At 45.2% G+C, this 24807-nt stretch overlaps 1 protein-coding gene across 1 annotated transcript in view; it reads left to right on the forward strand.

Annotated features, from left to right (window-relative positions):
- The first annotated feature begins 2934 nt into the window (after positions 1-2934).
- Positions 2935-24807, forward strand: part of LOC119385431 (ABC transporter G family member 23-like) — a 97470-nt gene continuing 75597 nt past the window's right edge. The window contains exon 1 of the mRNA XM_049413989.1: positions 2935-3192. Coding sequence (XP_049269946.1) covers positions 2935-3192 — 258 coding nt within the window. The remainder of the gene's footprint in view (positions 3193-24807) is intronic.

Here is a 24807-nt window from a genome sequence, read left to right on the forward strand (position 1 = left end):
ATTTCGTTCACCCTTGAAATATCAGACTCCCTGCCGTTTTCGCAAGTTCTCGTAACCTGAAAATAAAACTATGGAAACACCTACACTAGTCGATATGTTCAGTTCACTTCTAGCCATTTAAAAATCCACAGTACGTCAGCCGTAAAGACATTAACGCAAGGGGCAGAAACATACCACTGCACACAAATTGAAAGAAAGAAAAAAAGGAAAAAGGCACGATATTCAGGACAATCACCAAAAATGGCTACTTAAAATCTTTTATTCAGAAAGCAATTCACTTCCACAAACACAGCCACGGAAGCAGAGAAATCCAGCAACAGGCCCTCCCAATCAACACCACCACAGAAATACGTCACTTTCGGCTATGCGCGTTCTCTGCCTGCTTCCAAAGACTGGCCGCCGAAAGAGAGAACCCAAGGCATTGTCTAAAAAATTGCTTGATATGGCTGCGACGCCAGCTGCATAAGCGAAACCGAGAACCTCAAAGAAAAACGGAAACAAAGTCCCCAGTTTTACAAGAGATCGCAACCCCCTAGCCGAACATCCCAAGACGTATACCACTGAGTTAATCTTACTGAAACTGGAGTCCTCGCAACCAATTACCGGAAATGAATCCTGGCATATCCAAAGGGCCTCAAACAACGCTAACCTCACTGAAGGCGACCTGCCTCTTATGTACACGTTGGGCCTTCGCTCCTCTCTGCGCAGTGCAAAAAAAAAAAAAAAAAAGAAAGACGTGGGCGTACAGCCTCGCACAGCCCGGCACTCCAAGTATCCCCTTTCTCTGCCCCCATCTCACCGACACAGGCACACACAGCCACACACCTCCCCAACTTCAACACCCGTCAAGCCCTCGAACTCCTGTGTTCTTGAAGGTAAACATTAGACAGAAGTCTGTCTGGTTGGATAAGTAAACTGAGAAAAATATTATTTAATCTCCAACCAAATTTGCGTAAACACCGAAGAACCCGACGTTTCGGAACCGGCTTGGTTCCATCCTTCGGGGGGACTTTGCAGCGGCGTTTTGAAGGCGCACTCTCGGTGCGGTCAATGACCCCACGCATTACCGCGGAGCGTAGCCCATGCGAATACACAGGGGGAAGGGTTCCGAGGGAACGATTGATGTTTAGAGTGGTTCGCTGATAGTGCCATGACTCCAGTAGTAATCTCCTCCTCCATTTGGTTTCACTTTCAAGGATGGCCGTTCTGTTGAAGTCTCTTTTGTGGTCAAACGTCTCGGCGTGTTCGGCGACGGCGCTGCGCTCTTTGTTGAATTTCCGGACGTCGTTTACGTGTCGTCTAATTCGTTCGGGAGAGTTTTTGGTCTCGCCGATGTACGATGAGGGGCACTCGGCGCACGGCTGTGTTCTTGTGGACATGCACCACCGCCGCCTGACGCACCCTTTCATGCATGCCGAACAAGAAAAGAAGCCCTATTCATGCGTCTCCTTTCCTCAAAATTTGAAGAAGGAGCGTTTCCCCCACGTCTGCAAAATGCCCACCCAAACTTCCAAAGATAAGGCGTCGACGGCGTACGCGCCGGCGGCGGCGTCCGATCCATCCGCCGACCTTTTAAGGGGTATTCAGACGGGGGAGAAATGCTCGGGGGAGACGGGGGGGTTGCGGATCACGTGACCGCGACGTCACGGATTAGCGAGTGGGCGTGACCCCCCCGCGCCCTCTCGGCGGAGACGGGGACGTTTTCCCCGAAAGGACAAACGATCCCCTTGCGGTGGGGGATGTGGCGGAATTTCGGGCTCTTGTTTGGCCACATTGTTGCACTTGCTCCTGCAGAGAGCGGCAGTGGGTGTCCAGTCTGCAGCTGGATGGTCGTCTGCAGCTCGTCGTCAGCAGCTCGTCAAACGGGTGGTGCAAGCCACCAGAGTAGTCTAGTAACACTGGTCTCCCCCTCCGTTTGCCCAGCGAGGTGGCTTTGGGGCAGCGGGGGGCATTTGTGGAGATTTCTCCTCGCGAGCTGACGTCACTAGGCTCCGCCTTTACCCCCCGAGCATTTCTCCCCCGTCTGAATACCCCTTAAGGCACATGTTTTCAATTTTGAAGCAAGTTTCGACCCGACGACACACATGTTTTGTATTTTCTTAGGAGCTTGTTTACTGCCGGCTCATCGTCTGGAATCACCCACCACGATTCGGACATTGCAGCCACTGAAGAAACGCAAGACGAAGAGGAGGGGGGGGGGGTGTTTCCACAGACCAGCCTTGCGCCGCTCGTACACCAGGGAAACAATGAGCCACTGCTTCAAGGGCATCCCTTGTGTGTGCCTGCTATAGTACAGCTGCTGTGGCGCAGGCAGACGAGTCGTGTCGTCTGTTCCTTAATGGCTGCAGCGGAGTGATCGTGCATTTTTTCTGAACGTGGCGCGTTAGTGCGGCGAGAAGAAAGGCGACCTCAAACACGGCTCGTTCGTCGAAGCTACTGCGACCCCACCGAGGCTGCATAGCACGGCCGCACGACGAAATTACTTTAAGCACATTCATATTGGTTCCTGCATTCTGAGCAAGCCTTGCTTTTAGTACGCTGGTTCAGTGCACGAGTGTCATTTTTCGTCTGTCAAAGCACGGACGGTGCGGTATCTTCAAAGTTAGGAAAACCGTAGCGTGTGTGCTGTCAGCATCCCACCTACCCAGAGCGCTTTTTTGCACCGCGTCTGTGTGTGGGCGGAGCAAGAAGCCGTGGCACAATGAGTCAATGTTTTTGGGTACGTTTAGCAAGGAAAGGGAAGGACTTTGGGCAAGTGCGAAAGGTATTTCGGGCGCCACGTTTCCCCTTTTCAATAAACATCTCTCTCTCTCTCTTTACCATTTCTTTTTTTATAGCCGACGGAAGCTATAAAGTTTGGTGTGCACCCATACCTACGTTTAGTTCGCTTGCTGGAACTTCTTTTTGTGTCTGCTGCGCGAATCAGCGTCGACAATGAGCTACTTAGCCAAAGCCTCCTCGCTGAAGCGCCAGCCGAACACGCTACTCACTTACTTCCCCAAAAAGAGTCCGTGTGCGGATTCAAGAGATGCAGCAACAACGCCGCAATGCCAAATTCCAGTCGTAGAGGAACCGTTGACTGATCAGATATCGTCGTCAGATGAGTCCATCGGTCAGCAAGTCCTCACCGACGATGCTTCATTCGACGAACCTGCGCACCCAAATGACCTGGGGATCTACGCCGGCAAGTCGGTAAGTGTGGCTATAATGCAGTTTACCCATGATGTGAGAATTGTACGTGTGCTGCATTGAACTGTACAGTGCTCGTCAAATGAAACCCGAACAGCGGCAAGCCTTCGCAGTGGTATACAGTGCGCGCCGTCCAGTTATCACCATGGACAGGCGCGCATATGCGCAGTGCGGTCAAATCGGATGCGCGCGCCTGTCAATGGGGCTTGCCGCTGTTCGGGTTTCATTTGACGAGCACTGTACATAATGTTTGTATATAATCAATATTTACAGAGTGTACAAACGGGCGCAGTAGTACCCGATATGCATTCATTCAAGTGCAATGAGACAGATGGTTCTATCTACTATAGGTCACTTAATTAATATTGTGGGTTTTTCTGTATATGGCAACAACCGCCGTTTTGATATCTCGAAAATTCATTCTTACAGTGGCACAACTCGACAACAATCATAGCTATTGGCAATCTTTAACAGCTAAATATTAGTCTTTTACGTGCGTAACTCGCATGTATTGAGTTTATCCAGCAAAATATGTAGACAGTTCGGTATTTGCGACATGGCAAAACTTACAATATGTACCTAATGACAAAGCAACCTGCTAAACGGAAATACAAAATTTCCCTTTGGCAGGTGGTTGATTACGCGCAATCTCCCGGCTTCCAATATTAAAGATTGGAAAATGAGACATCGGAGCAATCTATATGGTATGTACTGTTTTGTACTCTGCCCGTTTTTTTCTGTTCTCCTGCAGCTGCGCCCAAGGCGAGCACAAGAGAAAGCAGCAGCTTGCGTACGCAAGTTGTTTGGGGCACTCTAATGATTGGGCAGCTGTCTCATTTTCCATTCCTTAATTACTTCTCTTTATTTAGTGCATTTACGCAGAATAATCTCATCAATTCCGAAATCTATATTTTTGTTCGAATTACCAACTCGTAAAAATAAATTCGTGAGGTTCAGGATTTCTGAGGGCCTATTTGAAAAATTAGGCTGACTCTAGTTGCTAGATTTTAGCTCTTTGCATAATGTCACTTGTTTTATTCGATCCGATGCCATTGCTTGGTTTCTGTTCAAAATGGGTTTATGAAATTGGGATGCTTTCCCAGTTGTGAGCACGTTCTGTCCCTCACTTCGCATACAGGGAAATGTGTCGTGGGTTCAGCCATGTATTTTGTTCCTTTCGCCTTTCTAACGCGCCAGGTACAAACTGAAATCGAATCAATCATTAAACTATATGTTAACTACAGTCTAGAATGGCGAGTGAAACGGGGACAGCCATAAGACCTATTCTGCTTGTGTCACATGTGCATGGCTGTAGCCACTCCTGCGGAGTCTGAGGGTTGTCAGATTTGCCTCGCAGCCCTTGTAGACCTTGGCAAATTCGGAGGATGTTCGTGACGCCCGTACCGTTTTATGCTCTTATGAATTCTCACGTGGATTTCACTGTTTATGAGTGTAGCTGAAGGGGCATTACTTAAAGGCTCGGCTAGTTGTAAACTGACTTTTCGTGCATTTCTAGCGCTTAAAGAACATCGAAAAGAAAAATTACAGAAGGATTGCACATTTCTACGCAGTTTAAGACTGCAGCTGCTTTTTTATGTTGTGGAGCGCCCACGAAATAAATAAATAATTCATGCGCAATGTTCAAAAAACACACAAACTAGAGCCACATATATGTGGTCGAAATTTCTGGAGCCCTCCTCTACGGTGTGCCTCATGATCACATCGTGGTTTAGCACGTAAAACCCCAGAGTTTATTAAATTTTCGAGATCAAACTGAAGGCGTCGGTTTTTTATATCCGAGCAAACACCCCCCCCCCCCCCCCCCCCCAGTGCCCTCAGACTATTAGTTTAGAAGGGAATGAACAAACTTTAGTAGAACCTTCAATATGCATAATTGCTGTCTAATAATTAATGTTTATGTGTACACGTATCAGTGGTGCTTGTTACTTCCTAATCTAAGCGACACAAACTGCGTGTATAAAAGCAATCTTTTTTCGTAGCCTCTTTTTAAAAACATATTTTGCTATGATTCAACCCTTGACGCTGCCAGTGCGAGCATTTCTGGTTAGCCCCTGTACATTAATTACACAAATCTTTTGTAGGTTACCGATGTCAAGAAAAAGGAGCTACTGACGAGCGCATGGACACCTGCCGCAACCTTTCCATTCAGGCCAACGGGAACAAGGAATTTGAAATTTCAGTACCGGTGGCTGCAGCGATGGAACTGGCTCGTCTATTCAAAAAAGGAGAATGGCGCCTTTTGTAAGTATTGCGTCCTTTTCGCTCCACCTGGGGTCAGTGCGCGAGGCTTGCCCTCTGGCAAACTTGTGATGTCAAAGTTCGACAACTGGAAAAATGCAATTGAGGCTTTTAACGAGCATGAGAAAAAGTCGTTTCACAGAAACAGCGTCCTTGGTGCGGACAATTTTCTAGAAATTTTAGAAGGCAAGAAGAACCCTATTGACCAGGACCTTGACCGCGGGCTAAGAGAGCAAATAGCCAAAAACAGAAAAAACCTGACTCCTGTTATTACAACGGTAATCTGGTGCGGAAGGCAGGGAGTTGCTCTTCGAGGTCATAGAGATGGCGGGCGAATAGATTTGTCGCGTGAGCCTGTAGAGAACGAAGGAAATTTCAAGGCCCTGCTTAGGTTGCGCGCCTGCAACGGCGATGATTCTCTAAAGAGTCACCTAGAAGAATGCGGAGCTAATGCAACTTACACGAGTTGGAGAACCCAAAATGAGATTATTTCAGCATGTAATAGCATTATTCTGCGAGAGCTAGTTTCTAAAGTGAATGCTGCTAAATGCTTTGCAGTATTGGCTGATGAGACAACCGATATAGCCGGCGTTGAGCAACTTTCGCTTTGCGCACGCTACGTGGATATGGAAAAAATCGAAATTCGGGAGGAATTTCTGCAGTTTGTTCCTGTTACTGACCTAACGGGAAGGGGCCTGGCCGATACAATTTTAAAAAGCTTACATGATATAGGCATTGCAACCGAGTATATCAGAGCTCAAGGGTACGACGGTGCAGCCTCAATGAGTGGTGCTTACAACGGCGTTCAAGCACACGTCCGACAGCAGTGTGCTAACGCCATTTATGTTCACTGTGCCTCTCACAGCCTCAATTTAAGTCTGTCAAGTGCGTGCTCTGTGCCTCAGATTAGAAATTGCATGGGAACCGTGGCGAAAGTTTGTGAGTTTTTTCATGCGAGTCCAAAACGCCAAGCTGCTCTAGGTGACCAAATTGAAAAGTTAGTACCAACAGCTCGCGTGACGCGCTTGAAGTCGCTCTGTCCAACACGATGGGTTCAGAGACACGATGCTCTGAATGTGTTTGTAAATATTCTCCATCCCGTTCTGTCTACTCTCCAAAACATTAGCGACAGCTGGAGTGATCGGGAATCTTCGTCGAACGCTCAAATCCTACTGTGCGCTTTGCAGAGAAGCGAGTTTCTTGTCTGTCTCTTTGTGGCGGAAAAAGTTTTCTCCATAAGCTTGCCGTTAAGCAAATACTTGCAAACTGTAAACATGGATCTTTCATCCGCTCTCACATTGGCTGATGACGTTTTGTTTACTGCTCGTAACCTTAGGTCCCGAGCTCACGAGGTATTTCATGAACTTTTTGAACATATTACGTCAGTTTGTGAAGAGGTTGGCTTGGTTATTGAAATGCCAAGGATCGTTGGTCAGCAAAGGATGCGCTCAAATGTGCCTTCGTCGACACCGGAGGAGTATTTCCGTCGTTGTGTGTTCCTTCCATTTCTCGAAGCTTTCACAGAACAAATCGATGAGAGATTCGTGAAGCACAAGAGCATTCTTACTCAATTTAAAGTTCTCCTTCCTTCTTCATTAAGCCTGTTACCGAGCAAGGACGACGAGAATGCAATGCGCATTCTCTGTGAGAGCTACCATTCTGATGTCGGGGACTCCGTGTCGTCTGCCGTGGGGGAGCTACATCTCTGGTACAGAAAGCTTCAGCGGCTTGAAAAACGCCCAATGGGTCCTTTGGAAGCCCTGCAGTCCTGCCCGCCTGGTATCTTTCCTGTGATCCGAAAACTTCTTCAAATTATGGCTACTCTCCCAGTAACGACTTCTACAAGTGAGAGGTCCTTCTCAACTCTGAGACGTCTTAAAACCTATCTTCGCAACACGACTGGAGCACTAAGGTTAAATGGTCTAGCTTTGCTAAATATTCACCGAGAAGTTCCTCTATCACCTGAGGAGATTTTGGACGAATTGGCAACGAAGCCACGACGGCTGGACTTTAAGCTGTAGAGTGTCTCATCCGCAAACGCGCCACTGCTACAAACGCCTGCTTGAGAACAGACCTATGTACGCTGCCTACTGAATTGAGTGGTTTTAAACTAGCTTCTACTACATGCGTATGCCTGTAGTTGTTCGTTTAAAAATTTTCTTCGCTTGGTTTAGCTATTTCACTTGTGCTTAATCATACAGATTGCAACTTTCGGGCTCTGTCCACATGATATATTATCTTGCTCTTCACTCACTCCGCCAGTTCATTATTAACGCATTCCTAATGTTAGTATAGGACTGTATAGGTCAACCTATCTGGCTCGCACATTCTCTTCGTTGTTCCAACTGATTTAGCTTGCGCATTTCTAGAGTTAGTCCACTTCACCAGTCATTAATAACTTTCTAAAATGCTTACAAAACTCACCGCTGCCACGGCTGTCTAGGTAAGAGCTTAAACGGATGACCATATCTCTACAACTTGCCGTCTTCTGTGACGTAACCATCGGCGCCGCTATCGTGTCTGTCGTCAGCGCGACTTGCGTGCTTTCCCTAAGTATGAATTTTCATCAGACTTTCTCCCTGATCCTAACCCCCTTTCTACCATCAGAAGCGAGGCGCTTTTCTTGTGCCCATGCTGGTGACTGAAATAGTGCATAATGCTTACTTCTCTCTGAGTTTTGTTCCTCAGGTGGCCAACATCAGCAGCAAGACAAGAGAACGAGCACACAACTGCACCAAACACGCCTGTGATGACGCAGCTGCCTTGACAGACGCAAATCCTTCTGTCGCAATGTTGGCAAACACGACTGAGGCACTTACCTGATTCGACTTTAATTCTGCCAACGATGCTATGATAGTACGCGTCAACGGCCAACTGATTTTCCTACCCTACCCAAACGAATTTCGGAAGTATTTTTCATGATGTCAGGTTAATCTTTCACATTTCAAACATACGAGACGACCTTGACAGAATTAAATTTATAGACCTCTTGTAGACCCGAACAAAAAGTTTCTCGGTGTCTGAATCTGTGTGGCGTCATTTCTCTACTTTTTTAACCCTAGTCACATTGTTTCTATGCAATGATTTATTCCCTTGATATTATATGAGCTCTTTATGAACTGTTGTCATGGAGTCAGTGTATTTATTCAGACTATGCCTTTCGTACAAATGCACCTAGTTAAGGCTGACAATTCACTTTGAGATATAGTTTCACGAGGCTCAAAGGAAACATAATATATGATGTTCGGCTCTCATAATTTAGAACATGCTGACCTGCAGAGTTTTTCTTAACAGCATTGCGCGACCGCCAACCGGCCGGCATATCGCCCCCCTTCTCACTGCACGGAGCGGCAAAACTAATTTTGTGATAGACAAGGTTGTTGGGAACTGTTATGCGTTGGTTTAATAAATTTGCCGTTTTTTTTCTACGTGAACTGCTTCGCTTAATGGATTCATGGCCCTGTCAGGCTCTTGCAAGTTAACAGTTAGGATGTCTCTGGAAAACACCGAAGAAGTAATAATAATAAATATCATCATCATTGTTGTTGTTATTATTATTTGGCATTTTATTTGCTCTACGATTTTTCCAGCGGAAGCAAGGAAACGGCATGTTACGCAAGGTCCCCCCCCCCCCTCCACATACACACCAAATATGCAATCACATGACTTTCGTCAAAATTTGAACCCCCCCCTGACAGAAATCCTGGGTGCGCTACTGTGTTATCGTGATTATAACATCAGCCAATGGTGGAACTGGCGACTATCGCGTCATATTTTGCGGACTAATACATCATTTGTCGAGAGAAGAGGGAGCGATTTTCAGCTGACTTTGAGAATTTATTGTAAATTCCAGGCCGTGCGCATCGCTATAATATTTGGCTCGCGTGTTCTCGGGAGCCTCGACTACCGATCGGCAGCGCTTTTTGAGCATGCTCGAAAAGTGTTGCAGGGCCCCTTTAAAGTCAGGGGGGGGAGGGCGGCCCCCTCCCCGCCGTGGGACCGGCCTTCGTCAGAATAACAGAAGTGACAGTGGTGCTACAGCATATAAGCGCATACGTTTCGCTTGCAATGATCACGTGAGCGCAAACATCATAAAAGCAAGTGCAACAATCAGACATGAAATATATATTGGGGCCCCGTATCACATCCTACTTACAAGCAATCAATTCACTAGTCACGACACGTGCATAAGGATTACAGGTGGTACAAGGAATAACATCTACAGCGGTCACTGATGCAAGACACTAAGTTTCCCTGCACTCTCATTCAAATCGCCTGCGATTGTATTGAGCTTTAAGATGAAAAATGATTCGCGAACTTCCCTGTCATGATGCGTTCGGAAGCCAGACTCCAGAATCGTGGCTCTAATGTTGTCAAATGAGTGGCCCATTGCGTTAGCATGCTTTGATATTGGAAGGTGAGGAAGTGAAGAGATATGAGCCTTGTGATTGTTAAACCGATATCGGAAGGGTGTTTCGGTTTCGCCTACGTATTGCATTTTGCAGATTGAGCATTCCAGGAGGTAAACTACATTACGCGTGTCGCAGTTATAGCCACCATTTATTTTCACGCTGAAGTTAGATGCGGTGCTGTTTGCGATAAGTGAAGTGGTCATATGGAGGCAGACTTTACAACGAGGTTTGTTGCAAGGACGGCAGCCAGTAGGTTTGTTGCGTGCACTTTTTGACGACGTGAGTAGGTCACGCAGATTTTGGGCTCTTCTGTACGTCACACGCAGAGGTTCTGGGAAAATTGATTTCAGTCGTTCGCTTTGTAGAAGTATGTTATGGTGCTTTCTTAAAACGGCATTTACGTGCTGCGCAGGCGCGGAATAAGTTAGAGCAAGGTTAGTGTAGGAGAAAACCGGCGGTCCTGGTTACTTGCCCTTTTAATGGCGTCATCAATAATCTTAGAAGGGTATTTCTGTTTTGATAAAGCACTACGAAGCTGCGCACAATTGGAATTAAAATCAGTTTGTTGGGAGCATATTCTTTTAAAACGAAGGGCCTGGCTATAGGGTATGCTGGTTTTAGAGTGCTTGACATGGTTGCTATTGAAATGAAGGTACTGTTGAGTATCAGTTGGCTTTCTGTAAACTTTAGTGGCAAGCTGGCCGTCACACATTGTCACTGTTACGTCAAGAAAGTTAATAGCTTGTCCTGAGTAGGTATGAGAGAATGAAATGGACGGATGGGCGTTGTTGAAATCGTGAATGAACGATAAGAGATGGGGTTCGCCGTGCTGCCAAATCATGAATATATCGTCAATGTACCTTTTGTAGTACAATGGTTTAAGTGAACGGTTTGCCAGAAATTCGTTTTCGAGTGTGCCCATGAAAATATTGGCATAATTAGGACCTATGGGTGTGCCCATCGAGGTGCCATTAACTTGAAGGTAATGAATGCCGTCAAATTCAAAGTTGTTAGATTCCAGGACGAATTTTAAAAGGGATCATCAAAATCGAGCTGTCAATTATTTTATCACAGACAGACTCGTACGTATATAAATATATATATATATATATATATATATATATATATATATATATATATGGGTCATTCCACGCCAAGTGTCCCAGACGTGGCGCTCGCACATCGTAGATTTTGCTGATAAAATTGATGCCTTTTTCCTGTGCCACATAGAGTAACGTGGCAAAACATTTTTGCTCGAAAAAAATTTTGACGGCCATGGCGCCCCCTCGAATTTCGCTTGTATTTGTTAAACCGTGCCTTATAGAAAAATGTGTATAAAATCCATTTTTTGTGTGTTGAGCTTCGAAACCACGCTTGCGCCATCGCAGAGGTTCTGTTTAGTTGTCCTATTCTTTAATTCCGAAAATTTTGTGTTTCACTACCAGCTACGTATCTTCAAAAACTACAAAAATGTTCAAAGTTCGTGATTTTTCCTTGATCTATCTGGAACTCTCCCTAACCAATATAAATAATAGTATGATTTTCAGGAAAGTGTATTTTAGTAGAAAAATGTTTAGGGGTAAAATAGACTTCAAATCTTCTCGAAAAAGAATGTGAAAGTAGAGAAAATGTGCGATTTGTCGCAATTTTGACCGTATTTTTCATACAGATGCGGTCCAAGTAAAAATCCTCGTCATGCGGCGTTTGATAGTAGACTACATCGCTAAGTAATGAAGAAAGTCTAATTAAATCATTTTATGTTTTAAGGAAGAAAATAATTTTTGAATTCGGCCCTCCGAACGCGTCCTGCATTTCTTTTTGTTGGTGCTTCGCCGCAAAGCACGTGGTCGCCCTTGCAGCTGACACTCGTCACAGGCAGAGGCAAGATGCGAGATGTATGTCAGTGACTCTTGAGTGGTCGAACGTCTTGTCGCGTTGATGTCAGGGCGACGAGTAATGAATTCGCGTTACAATGGGAGCCTGCTTGGCGGGCCCAATGGACGCCCGAGAGCAGCCTATGGCGCCGTTGGTACAACGTGGCACGGCCTTCGTCATTCTGACGAAGGCCGTGCCACGGCCGAAACGTAAATGACTAAAAATATGCAATTTTCGTAAGTGTGCTCCTTCATTTCTTCAACTACATGTGCACCGGACCTTCAGAACTTTCTTTTGAATTAATATATATATATATATATATATATATATATATATATATATATATATATTATATATATATATATATATATATATATATATATATATATTGCCGCTTTATGAGGGCCCCCCCTCCAATGAAGGCAGACTTTAAGCCCTGGGCACGATAGAGTCTGATGTGGTTCTTATTTCGGTTTCACTTCAATTTCAGAAAGTACTGCTGTAAGGCCTATTGCCAGTTTACGAGTGTGGATGTGGGGACGGCTGGGTCCATTACAGTCGTTTCAAATATACCCTGTTCAGTGCAAGTCTAGTGGAGAAAAAAAGTAAAAGCTGTCAATGTTGTAAGAGCTTTTGATTTCTTCATGACAACACAAACTTAATTCTGCAAAATAATTTCTAATCATCAGAGAACCTACTCATTTCTTTTCTACACCTTGAGTCGCTTAAAACTATAATTAGTGATGCTCGTGAAGTCAACTCATTCTTTGCAATAAGCATTCACACTGCACTGATATTGTGTAACCAATATGCATTTTTTTTTATTTGCACATGGCCTGCATTTTCTTCCATGCTACCTGTATTGTTCATCTTGTACCGATACCTATTTGTTTCTTTGGCCAAACTAACTGTACAACATAGTGTTCACCTTGCGAAAATCGCATTGCGGTCGTGAATATAGTACAGCGTTTGTACAGTCGCAAGCAAAAGTTTATGATCACAGCACCAGCAAAAAGTAAGAATTTCACCTAGCACAGCTTACAGAGTACGCTTGGTTTAATGCATTGCATTGGCAGAATGTGCACTCAGGCTGCACCACTTGGTTTCAGCACACATACACTCAAACCTAATTATAACAAGGACATCTACCACGAAAATAACTTCACTATATCCGTAAAATCGTTATCAACGTTTATTTGTAACACTGTATCTATGACAAGAATATTGTTAATTTACTTCGTTATAATTAGACCTTCGTGTTTTCGGATAAAATGGAAAAAATCCGATAAACACTCTCCGGTAAAATTTTATTGCGATAGCAATTATATGGACACTCTCGGCGGCTTTTTGCCGTCGCCGTCATGCCCCGGATATGTATATGTGTGTCTATATATATATATATATATATATATATATATATATAAGGCACAAAGAAAAATAAAGCAGAAAAAAATCCGAAGCTTCGGACCGGGGGTTCGAGCCATCGACTCCTTGCTCCCTAGCCCGCTGCATTAGACAACTCGACCATGCCCCATTTTTTTTTCTTCATTGCCTGTTATTAGACATGTACATCGAACAATAAAGACATGAAAGAAAGACAAAAGTTGTGCGCATGCATGGGGCATGGTCGAGGTCGAGGTCGAGTCGAGTCGAGATGGAACTCGACCATGCCCCATGCATGCGCCGGTGAAATAACGGTGAGCTATTTATATACACCATTTACCGCTGCAGGGTGGTTAGCGAATCTCGGAGGAGCTTGAGCGTGTTTTCTATCACGCAACGCTCCTAATTTTCTTTCATTTTAAAAACTGCCGTTGAGACGCAGAGGACAAAGTGGCCCTTTTCTGTACCCACTCATGATGTGGAAGGAGAAAAAAAAACAAACCGGGTACACTTTGCATTAGACGCCCCCCGTGTGGCAAGAAACGCAGGGGGTCACTCCACGAGCCGCTGTTTAAAAGAAAAAGAAATATCTAAGAGCATCTGAGTCTCCATTGTCGACACTTGCAGCGCGTTGCTCAAGCACAAAGACGTAACAACTGTGACAGGCGCTGCATGTATCGAGCTGCTTCTCGTTCTTCGTGTGACCATTCCAATTTCTTGCTATCGCATTCATTCCTTCGCCCTTGCGGCGAAACTGTGACTTTTTGATGCGAAAGCATCTTATGCTCGGGGCAGTGTCCGCTCTGCGGCGTCCACACCCATACTGCGCATGCGCCAACTCTCCCTCTTCTCCTCGCACGAGCGCGAGGAGGTGAGGTGGGGGAGGTGGCGTGAGCGCTGCCTCCGCTTCGTTTCTCCTCTCCCGTTTCTCTCTCTCCTGTTAGTCATAACACGGCACATCGTTGGCTGCAGCGCGCGACAGATAATTAATTACAGGCTCCTCATTACCGACCAGTGTCAGTTTCGGTTTAAAAAACGACAAGCCTCCGGGTGCAACTATCGCCACCTAGCGGGTGCAGCGCTAGATCACGTCAGTACACAGAACTGTGACGCACTTCCGCACGGTTCGCGAGCAGCCGCCGAGAAGTAGGCTGCTGGAGCAAACCAACACCACCTGGACTAGCTTGTTGAGCAAACGCGGCAAAAAAACGTGTCGGCTATGAAGTCATCATAAGTCATTGCAGCGTGGTCACGTGGGGAATCAGGGGGGTCCCCAAGGGTCCCCTTTGAGAGTGTCAGTAGCGCGAGGATGTCGATCGCTCACGCAAACTTCAAAATTCATTTAAAATAACTTCCAAGCTATATTCGCTGTTGGTATTTTGCAGATGATATACGCATGTTCACCGGAATCGATGCCGCAGGCTATCTCGGCCGCAAAAGTTTCTGTTAGTACCCCTTTAAATGTCTTTCCCCAAAGCAAAAATAATCGCGAAGGTAGCAAGCAAACATCGCAGTTCCATTAATTTGAAGATTTTCGGATAAGTTTCTTGAAAAGTCCTGCGCGCACCCGATGAAGCGACCTCCTACACCGAGCGCACGGGAAGACGGCGCGCATAAAACTGTTATCAATTTCGGTTCTCCTTCGCATGCACAGCATACAGCGCGTTCAGGGTTATATAGTATAGGCGAAATATACGTCGGCGACGGCGAAGATTCGCTCGGAATATTCGTATAATTGCTATCGTAATAAAAAAGAAGCACTGGCACGGCGCATGCATCTTTCGTAATACATTTCTCTTGAGCGAAATCATGGCGACTATTCCTTCATGTGCACAGCAGCACTTTTCAATATGTGATGCAAAGCTATACTCACCAGCTGATTTTACATTTAGATGCTCGGAAAGCTTGGTCTCGTCGATGACGATCGAGGCCACTATGACGGCTGTAAACTTCCATGGTCTTCGTCTTCTCAGTCAAGGCATTAAAAATATTGGCACTGAGGCCAAAGCCGCCCTTGAAACGCTGTAGGTACCTTCGCAGACAAGTTCTCCCAGGCAGCACCATAATGGCTTCTTTGCGGAGGTGTCCATAACTTCGGGCTTCGCATCTTCATCATGATGTATTCCGCAATCCACTCATCGTTGCATTGCACGCCTTTATGCGACTTTCGTCTTGCAGCAAGTAAAGAGCGAGTTGCTCTTTTGGGGGAAGAGGCTTAATTTAATAACTTTACTTTCAAATGCATCTTTGCTAACTGCCCCATTTCGCGCTTTCATACGCCTCCTGTTTTTTTGTTTTTTTTTTTTCATTTGCGAGTCTCCTCTCGACGAATTGCGAGCAATGCTCTTATGTGCTTATTTTCCGCATCATTTCTCGCGCTTTCCTTTCCCCTTTTCTTTCTCTTGCAGGCCTGGTTTTGAACGAGAACCCTCTGGTACTTGCAAAAAACAAGACTTCCTGTCTGACTGCACTGATAGCAAGCACTTTTCAAAAAAAAAAAAAAAAAACATGCCTCTGAATGATTTGTGTCTCGATGAAGCTGGCTTTAAGCCACAACCACCACAAAGAGCTGTTATCGAAACTTCCTTGATGAGGGATTCTGCCTGATTACTACGTGTGAAGATTTGCCTTGATTTTTCCCGTCTTCTGAGGTACACCGTTGCTACTGCTGATTGCCGTTCAGGCAAAGGCTTTTCGAAGTAAACCATTTTATCGATGAACAGGGCGCCGAAGTTGCTCACTTCACTTTCAAAATGTGCGTACGCTACTGCTCCTGCTGGCAGAGACGGCACTTTCAGCCAGTGTGACAGGAATAGTGAGTTCGAAGAGAGGGTGACGACTTTCAGGGGTGCCACGATGGTCTAGTGGTTATGGCGCTCGACTGCTGACCCGAAGGTCGCGGGATCGAATCCCGACAGTGGCGGCTCATTTTCGATGAAGGCGAACATGTTTTACGCCCGTGTACTTAGATTTAGGGGCACGTTAAAGAACCCAAGGTGGTCGAAATTTCCGGAGCCCTCCACTACGGCGTCTCTTGTAATCATATCGTGGTTTTGGGACGTTAAACCCCAGATATCATTATTATTTCTTAATGAGGTTTTTCGTCTCTTGGGATAGCTTACCGGTGTCCTGTCTAACGACTGTACCCCCGACTTCCACTGCACACTCTTTATAAATGATACTAGTCAGATTATCACTCATTGCGTCAACGCTAAGGTCGGTTTCCTCGGTTAAAGCCATGAAAGCCTCAAATGCAACAGACGAAATAGAGCTGGCGGAGCTTTCGAAGTTAATCAATAGGCGTAAAGTAGCCGACATAAGAAAGTATAATATGTAGAGAATTGAGCATGCTCTAAAGAACGGAAGAAGCCTCAAAGCTATGAAGACAAAACTGTGCATAGGCAAAAATCAGATGTATGTATTAAGGGACAAGGAAGGCAAGGTCACAACCAATATGGATAGAATAGTTGAGGTAGCGGAAGAGTTCTACAGAGATCTGTACAGCAGCCGAGACAGTCAGGATGATAACGTAAGAAGCAGTAATAGGCCAGAGGAATCTGACATCCCACCAGCATTGACAGGAGAAGTAAAGAAAGCCCTAAAGAGAATGCAAAGAGGCAGCCGCTGGTGAGGATCAGGTAACATCAGACCTGTTGAAAGACGGTGGAGATATTATCTTAGAAAAACTGGCCACCCTGCATACGAAGTGTCTCTCGACGGGGAGGATACCAGAATCTTGGAAGAATTCCAACATCATCTTGATCCATAAGAAAGGGGACGTCAAGGACCTGAAAAATTACAGGCGCATCAGCTTACTGTCCGTTGTCTACAAGCTATTTACAAAAGTAATTGGTAATGTTGTGACGTCAGTCGAGTGACCTGCGTGCGTGCTCACAAGCTACTGATGCCTGCGCATGCGCCAAGAGATAGCGTATATATACATACAGGCCACAGTATCGTGTGGGCGGATATTCTGCGTTGTACTTCTTGTGTTGAGGCTGCCAGTGTGCACCTCGAGAATAAATACGTTCTACTATGTGCCCGATGTCATACTACAACAGCTAACAGAATTAATACGACATTAGAGTTCAATCAACCAAAGGACCAGGCAGGATTTCGTACAGGCTTCTCAACAATAGACCATATTCATACTATCAATCAGGTGATAGAGAAATGCGCGGAATACAACCAACCCCTATGCACAGCCTTCATCGATTACGAGAAGGCATTTGATTCGGTGGAGACATCAGCAGTCATGCAGGCACTGCGGAATCAGGGCATCGACGAAGCCTATATAAACATAATGGAAGAAATCTACAGCAGATCCACAGCCACTATATTCCTCCATAAAGAAAGCGACAGAATCCCAATAAAGAAGGGCGTACGGCAGGGAGACACGATCTCTCCAATGCTATTCACCGCGTGTTTACAGGAGGTTTTCAGGGCCCTAGATTGGGAATAATTAGGGATAAGAGTTAATGGAGAGTGTCTCGGTAACCTGCGATTCGCTGATGACATTGCATTGATGAGTAACGCGGGATGCGAATTACAGCTCATGATTACTGAACAGGATACAGAAAGTAGAAGGGTAGGTCTGGAAATAATATGCATAAAACTAAATAATGATATACGCTGTTTGCTCGAGCGGTAACCAGTTGTGCAGAGCGGATACGAAACACGTCCTTTCCTTATGTCGCTTTGGCTTCGACATTCTCTTAGATGCACCTCATAGTTCCCGTAGTGACAGGCACACAAACTCGACAGCCACACACTCACCCTCTGACGACACGAACAACAAACACGCAACCCGGTAATAACGCTGAAAACACGAATACAGAAGTCGACGCAACTGCTGCGAATCTGCTGTGCGGAGCAGACGATACGCGTAAGTCGGCACGATGGGTGGATGGATGCTATAAGCGTCCCCTTTATAACGGGGCGGTGACAAGTGTGCCACCAGGCTCGATTAAAAAAAGAAATCTTTCCCTTTTCTCTTCTTTTTAATGTTGGCCTAATGTCTGTACTTCAATTAAATCTATCTTACTACAGGGGGAAAAAAACGTAAATTCTCAGCCCAGTTCTCTGCCCTTTACGGCAGAATGTCTTCATTTGTTTTTCCAATATTTATTTTTGTCCTTTCTCTCTAGTTTTCTGCCACCAATACTCTAACCGTCTCTTACTTATTTCAATCGCGTGTGTGTTCAGCTTTCCATTGTCGCCTCTAAAACCCAAGGCTTCATGTAGGCTTGTCGTGCCCAAACGTACACCTGGGTGGATTTTAGAACTTCTTGCTGGGCGAGTTAGTGCACGTCTGTGGTGGGTATCGTTGCGCATTCAATCGGACGAACACAGGAAGGAAAAGACTTTCCTTTTACTCTGTCTTTTCCTTCCTGTGTTCGTCCGATTGAATGAGCAACGATACCCTCCACAGACCTGGGTGAATGTCTCCACATTCAATCAGAACATGTTCCGCCGCATGTGCATTGTTCTTCCTCTTTACTGAATCTCGCTTTATAACTACGCGTTTTAAGGCAACCCGATCTCGCTTCAAACAGTAAAGCGCTTCCCCTTGAATTATCGTAAAATGCCTCACTCCTTATTTCATTTTTGCCCTTTCGGTAGTTACACAAAGCCGGTTTTTTCTCCATAGCCGCCGTCCAGTAAATCCTCTCCGCCTCTCTCACTTTTCGCTTAACGCTCTTTGTTGACACATTGCTTACACTACCAGCCGTATATTTACTAGTGAGCCGTTCTTTTTCTCCGCTGTGTGTCCACACTCTTCCTATACAAATAACGGAACACCTTCTCTGCCCATCTACTCTCCTTCGTATTCCTTAGACTTTCTTCGAACCTTATTTTGCTCTGAGCTTCCCTCGCCTCAAAACCTGCCCATCCCATATCGCCCTTTACAGCCTCATTTGTCGTCTTCCCGTGAGCACCCAACGCGAGGCGTCCCACAGTCCTTTGATTCGCATCCATTCCCGATTGCACCTCTGCCCTCATGCACACCACTGAGTTCCCAAAAGTAAGCCCCGGAACCATTACACCTTTCCAGAGACCTCGAAGCACCTCGTACCTATTGTATCCCCATGACGTTCTGTGCTCCATTATTGCAGCATTCGTCTAGGCTTTTTCCTGTACCTCCATGTACCTGTCACGCTCATTTATCCATACTCCGGGGTACTTGTATTCGCTCACCCTCGGTATTTCTTGGCCCTGTATTGACACCGCCTGATCACAAGGATCATTGAATACCATCAATCCACACTTCGTTACACTAAATTCTAGTCCAAGAGCTTCACCTTCCCTTCCGCATATATCCGCCAGCCGCTGTATATCATCTCGACCGTTCGCAAATAAGGCGATATCGCCCGCACTAAATAAACCTGGAAGCTTCTGCTCAATCATCACGCCGCCCTGTTTGTGCGACAAATTAAATCCAATTTTGCTACCTACTAGCGCTTTTTCCATCATCACCATGTACAGCATGAATAACAGCGGGGACAAAGGACATCCCTGTCTCAGCCCCTTGCTAATTTCAACGCTGTCCTTGCTACTTATTCCTTCCCATTCTATACAAACTGTATTTTCTCGGTATATCTCCCTCAAAAGCTGTATACAGTCGTCGCCTATGCCCATTCCTTTCAATATATCCCACAGAATTTCCTGATTAACGTTGTCGTATGCCACAGTGATGTCTACAAAAGCCACTTACAAGGGCATATTTTCTATTTTAGATATTTCTATACACTGAGTGAGAACAAACAGGTTATCGTCTAACCGTCTGTCCACTTGAAATCCGTTCTGAAGTTCTCTCAAAATATCATTCTGTTCTGCCCATGTTTCTATTTTCATTTTTACTGCTTGCATTGCCAACCTGTTTAGTACCTTCTCCCTTGCCTTTATGGATTAAGTTCATTCCACGTTTTCGCCAACTGTGCGGTATTTGTTTGTTCTTTAAGCATTTTTCTACGGCTTTCAACAGTGCTTCTTTAGTGTTATGTCCTAGTTCGTTAATGAGGCTAACGGGAATTCCTTCTAAACCCGCGGCAGTGCGCTCTGGAATTTTTCCTTCGGCCTTTTTCCAGTTGAAATTCTCAAGTACGAGCTCTTCCTCGGTTGCTCTCTCCGCCACACTTTTACTCACCGGGGAAATCCCCTGAACGCGCTCTTTTTAAACGAATCGGCTGTTACCTTTCGGATGTAACCTAGCGCTTCGTACCCTTCCAAATGATTTCCTCCTTCATCTACAATATATTGTTGCATTGTGACAGACTTCCTACCTAATGCCTTCATGTGGCTCCAAAATATCCTAGGCGCGGCCTCCTTTTTTTCGTGAATCTATGTCACCCAGCGTTCACTTTCACCTTTAATTTTTGCCTCGATCAATTTCTGTACAACGGATTTTTTCTCTAAATATATTTCCTATATTTTCTTGACTTCGTTCTGCGGCCGCTTCTCCTTTTTTCCCTTTCTATGCTCCCGTGATGCTTCGCGTCGCTTCTCGATCGCTTCTCGGATTTTCTTGTTCCACCAACTTTATGGCTTCTTCTTTCCTTTCCAGCAAATAGTTTTCTTCTCTTTCCCTATCTCTTTCGTCGTTAGATGTAACAGCTCACTATACTCCCAGTCCTTGCCTGGTATTTCGCTTACTTCTTCCTCGACTCTTGCGGCTATACTTATTATTTGTTTGTCATTTAAATACGAGCTGCCAGACTTTGATTCCATGATCTTATCACCATCATCATCATCATCATCATCATCATTTATTATTCCTTAAGGGCCTTGGGTTGGGCTTCACATAAGGGGGGGGGGGAGGTATCGAAATATGCATACAAGGTCACATTTACAAGGATGGATGGATGGAAAGTCCTTTATTGAAAAAGAGGGAGGCGCATGGCCTCTGTGGGGATAAGCGGGACTTTCAAACTATACTAATATTTCACAGTTTCATAGGGTTTGCACTTATTCAAGTCACAATCACATGTACTGAGGCGGTGTGTGGTCAGTACTGTGGTCTGTCGGACCCCCTAAACCACTCTGATCAGGCTGCTCTGACTTCCATATTGCGCGAATACTAACTGCGTGTCCGGGTCCGTAAGCAGCGCTTCCCGATAATCTGTGTACTGCAAAGCCTGTATGGCCATTCGCCCTTTTTCAAATGCGGAACATTGCCACAGTAAGTGGTGAAGGTCTGCGCGGCAGCGCAGCCCGCAGTGATTGCACGTCACTGTCGCAATGTCCGGTTGTCGCCATTTAGCTAAGGAATACGGCGTGTATGCGGAATTTGCGTAGATCTTATTGATGAATACTTCTTGAGAGCGCGAAAGTGGACACTTGCTGGAAAAGAGGACTGGTGGGGTAACCTGCGTAATGCGTTTTTTACTAGCATGGCGCAGGGACGTACGCACGTAGTGCATTGTGGCTACCGAGGGAGCCATTTGATTCAAGAAAGAGGCATATTAGCTCCGTGCAGTGCTACGAAACTGAAAATAAAAACAAAAATGACCCATGCTATGGGTTTCCGCATGCGTTTGCAAAGTATTTGCATTGTGGTTTGACATGCACAAAACAGAGGAAAAAGAAAGAAAACTAAGAACAAACAAATAAAGAAAACAAACATCATAGTACGTGTTTACAAAATGATAGATGGACTGGTTTTGTAAGCAGAATCTACAATAAGGACTGGTTTCGTTATACAATGTTACGGAGTCGAGGACAGTGATATTATATAACTTTAGAGGCACAATATTTACGAAAGAATAAATAATAAAAAGGTACAGTACAAAATATTTATTATACACTTGGAAAAAGGAGCAGCTTCAAAGTAAGCTTCTACTTTCTTATGTGAGTCGGTGAAGTACAGGTGTCTGCTGTTGGTCAATTTCATTTGCTAAGTGAGCTGATACTAACTGCCTGAATTTCGAACTGTCACGTTGATGTACGATTGATTCGGGAAGCGAGTTCCATTCGTCTATGTCCAAGGACAAGAAGGACTTATTGAATGCGGTTGTAGAGCCATTATACGCTGCACACTCATGGAATTGAAAAGTCTACGTGATGTTCGCACAGGTGCTATTAAAATGGAGGTTCGAAGGTCAAGACGATTATGATACAGGTTGTGAAACAGTGTTAGACGCAGTGTCTTTCTTCGTTGGGCTAAGGAGTCGAGACCGATGGATGATTTGATGTCACTAATGCTGACCCCTCTACTATACTCAGAACTGATGAAGCGAGTTTTCAGCTTTCAGTTTCGTATCCCGTTTGTAATGTTATTCGTTTATGATCACTACCCAAGCTTTTAATCCCTTCCTTGTATATTCTCATTTCTCTCAGTTTTTGGTAAATTCCTTCAGTCATGAGACAATAATCAATACTTGACTGCTTGTTTCCGACTTCCCACGTGATCTGGCCGTCACATTTAGGCCCCGTGTTAACTATCTCCAGACTATGTTGCTCGCAGAGATCTAGTAATAACTTCCCATTGGTGTCTGAATATCCGTCAAGATCATGTATGTGGGCATCCATGTCCCTTAGAAGCATGATTTCGGCCCCATTACCAAATTCATTAATATCCTCACTCATGCAGTCCACTATCTCCTGATTCTTTTCTCTGCAATTATTCCCCGTCCACAAGTAGGCTACCCCTAGCCACGTTTCCTTTACACCTACTGTGGCCAAAACCCAGAGGTGCTCTGAACACGTCTGTTTCACTCTAACCCATTTGGCGCCGCGGTGAATTAGCATTCCTACACCCCCTCCCCTTTCCTTTCTGATATGATCCTGTTGCACCCTTCCCAAACAAAATTTTCAATATTCTGTGGCTCTTCCAAGTCTCTAAGGTGTGTTTCTCTAACCGCATAAACGCCTATCTGTTCTTTGTTTAACTGCTCCTCAATCTCTAACAATTTTGCCTTTTTTCTGTCACCCTGCATGTTTATGTATCTAATTGCAACACGCGCCTTCTCCCTTTTTCCACCTAAAGTCCCTCTATTTTTCAAAAGTAGCGAAAGGTCTTGATCCAGCCGCCGCGCCCTGCGATAGGCCGGTGTGCGCCACGTGATCTTTTCGCCTTCGCGCCCCGCCCAAAGGGTCCAGCGGCGGCAGCGCTGTGCCGGCGATAGCTACGGATCACTGTGTTTTCTAGCGTGGAGTGTGGCGATTTTAGCAAGTAGAGAGTACTTCACGCGCCTCTGTCGCATTGTTGTTGCAAACTAGAAGCGTTTATGTACCTGAAGTTGAGTGGACGCAGGAATTCCGCGTTTGAATTTAATGTTTGGAGCGTGACGTGCTAGTATGTCGGGTCTCTATATATGCCTTCGCTTGCCTCCCCGCGCGGAGGACAGAAAAAAGTTTTTCTTTTTTTTATTTCGTTCCTCGCGGTGACAAAAATATAAGCTGAAGGAAGGCCTAACAAAATCAGTCGCAAGAAATTTGCGCCCACAGAAAACACCCGGAAATGCGAAGTAAGTTACTTTGTAATGGATATAACTTCAAGCAGCCTTTTGCCTGGCCGGCGTGCTTTTGTTCGTGCATATGCATGAGCATTATCTTAGCAACGCTATTATTGCTTCGGCATTCTTTATGCCGTAGATTTGTGCGCAGTAGTCAATGGAGAGTCACGCCCCGTGTCTCTAAAAATAAATTGCTCGGAACCCAATAAAGCTGCCTTTGTTTTTCTCACCGAGGTGGCTTCAACACTACAAGCTCACAGGGAAATGAGCATTTGGGATTAGTTTTTTGCCACACCTTGCCGTGTTTTGCCGCACTGTTGTGTGCGAGATCGATTAAGACTTCTTTGTTGAAGCATTCCGCGTGATGTTTTCCCTAGAGGACCAGAATGCTATTGACATGTTCGAATAAATAATATTGCAAGACGCTGGGAGGAAAAGACTGAAACCATATATGCCATATATGCCATATATTTTAGGGCCTGTACGTGTATACATACCCCAAATTTATTTGAAATTACATTAGGTAACATTGCAACGTACCTTCATATCTGCGGGACACGGAGGCAGCGGGAGGTAGTAAAAGGGGGACGGCTTTGGATAAATGCACGTTGTTAAAAACAGTTAAACATGAAAATGGGCGAGGTACTAGCGGGCATGCTATATTTCCTAGATCTTGAAAGGTACTCAAGTTGCTGATATTCCTAAAATGCAGTGCAACTGAATATGAGGAATATCAGCCCTTCTCCTAAGGGAGGAATGCATGAGGAATATCCCCTCTTCTCCTAAGTAAACCACTTAGAGTGTAAACAAAATAAGTTTAGTTAAAAATACCGTGTAACCGTGGGAAGACTTCCGAACACTGACAAACACAGTCAAACCAATAATAGCGCGTATTTTGCGCTACGCAATACAAGAGCGCTAGGTGCCCGATGAAGTTTCCGAAAGTACCAGTACGCTGACTACCTGCCTATTTTATTCGAGCTAGAAAACAAGCACTTTTAACTCACCCAAACACCACCTGTTCTTCAAGTTACGCTGAATGTCAAGATATGCAAAGAAAAAAAATAAATGCCCTGCATGATTGCTGCTGTGGGGAACCCGCTCGGAACCTGCTTCGGAAACGCACGCGTTTTATTTCAATATTCAACGTGCTCCGTGCTCGTTAAAGTTTTTGTCCCTGTAGTTTGATAACTGATGAGCATCTTAAGCCACAAATATTAATAATTTAGCGGTTC

The sequence above is a fragment of the Rhipicephalus sanguineus genome, chromosome 3, assembly GCF_013339695.2.
Source record: "Rhipicephalus sanguineus isolate Rsan-2018 chromosome 3, BIME_Rsan_1.4, whole genome shotgun sequence".
Classification (NCBI taxonomy): domain Eukaryota; kingdom Metazoa; phylum Arthropoda; class Arachnida; order Ixodida; family Ixodidae; genus Rhipicephalus; species Rhipicephalus sanguineus.